Below are 1,370 nucleotides of genomic sequence, written 5' to 3'. Positions count from 1 at the left end.
GACTGCCTGTCGCAGCGAACATACAACATCACGGCCGTGTCGTTCACCCCCGAGGAGATCGTTGCGTCCATCCAGAAGGTTATGCCGAGCTTCCAGTGCGATTACAAGCCAGACTTCCGCCAGCAGATCGCCGAGACGTGGCCGCGCTCAATCGACGACAGCATCGCCCGGAGAGACTGGAACTGGCAGCACGACTTCGACCTGGACAGCATGGTCGAGGACATGCTCGTCAAGCTCGACGCCAAGCTGTCCAAACCGGAAGCTGTGGTCGAGGAGACTGCGTAATTCAAGGAAATAGCACAAAGTAGGTAACCACAACGAATACCTCGAATATATGACAGTGAAATGCGTTAGCTGTGAGACCAATGCGTCAGTGTGCTCGAGGACGGATCAACGTCTCCGAGATACTCCGAGAAATGCTATGCATTCCAGTGACAAGAACAAGAACGATACAACTCAAAAGTATCACTACAAGTATTACAGTACTACTATTGCAACAGTAGCACCAACATGACACGCGCATAACAGTACTAATTCTTCTACTGTCACAGGACATAATAGTACTTAAGAGTACTATAATAAAGTATTACTAAGTATACCTCGAAGTATTGAAGCTACAAGATGCCAGATCTACCGCAACCTGCTGAGTGCTTGTATTTCTTAAATTGCTGAGTTCTTCACGACACTGTCTACGTCCTCCGTGTATTCACTCGTACTGGATGACAAACTCGCCTACCTCGTCATCGCTGCTTCCGTTAGCTGCCTCACATAGTAGCGTTGAAGACAGGGTTGTGGCGTGCAATGCGCGGGCCTTCCTCTTCGTACTGCGCCTTAGTGTGGCACACACGGTAGAAGTCGGGAGTGGAAGCCACCATACTACCACCGAACCAAACAGCGAACCGCTGCATACGGTGCGACAACACATTCACCTCGAGAGCCTCGGCATGAGCCTGCTGGTACTTCGAGTGCAAAGCGAGATTGGCCGCCTGTCGCTCGTCAGCAAGACGCTTGATGTCGCGCTGCAGACGACGACCGAAGTCCTTGAACATCGTGCTACCACCAGAGAGCACAATGTTCTTGTACAGTCCACGTCGCGTGTCAATGGGGCACTTCAAGATCGCTTCATCCACCACATTGGGCAGCGGCGTTGTAAAATCCGTGGAGAAAATCTCTGGGTTGAAGAAAATCTCAGGAGCCAAGAAACGTTCGTATCCGACATCGATCTCCCATGGCTGCTTGGTACGTGGGTGCAGGTCCGAGTACTTCAAAAAGTATTTATCCGGCTTGGTATCATACTTTTTGAATTCCTTGACCAGATCCGAGCACACGTAGCTGTGTGCTTCCTTGACGCGCTTCGCGACCTCCAGTGA

General features: G+C 50.9%; 2 protein-coding genes across 2 annotated transcripts in view; one reads left to right on the top strand and one right to left on the bottom strand.

Moving 5' to 3' along the window:
• Positions 1-285, top strand: part of PPTG_23936 (hypothetical protein) — a gene marked incomplete at both ends in the record, with an annotated part of 8,252 nt that extends 7,967 nt beyond the window's left edge. The window contains one exon of the mRNA XM_008914026.1: positions 16-285. Coding sequence (XP_008912274.1) covers positions 16-285 — 270 coding nt within the window. The remainder of the gene's footprint in view (positions 1-15) is intronic.
• A 479-nt stretch (positions 286-764) lies between these two features.
• Positions 765-1,370, bottom strand: part of PPTG_16486 (hypothetical protein) — a gene marked incomplete at its 3' end in the record, with an annotated part of 3,647 nt that continues 3,041 nt past the window's right edge. Inside the window, exon 2 of the mRNA XM_008914025.1 lies at positions 765-1,361. Within this exon, the coding sequence (XP_008912273.1) occupies positions 765-1,361 (597 nt within the window). The remainder of the gene's footprint in view (positions 1,362-1,370) is intronic.

The sequence above is a fragment of the Phytophthora parasitica genome (genome assembly GCF_000247585.1).
Source record: "Phytophthora parasitica INRA-310 unplaced genomic scaffold supercont2.57, whole genome shotgun sequence".
Classification (NCBI taxonomy): domain Eukaryota; phylum Oomycota; class Peronosporomycetes; order Peronosporales; family Peronosporaceae; genus Phytophthora; species Phytophthora nicotianae.
This window is presented reverse-complemented; position numbering and strand designations above follow the sequence as displayed.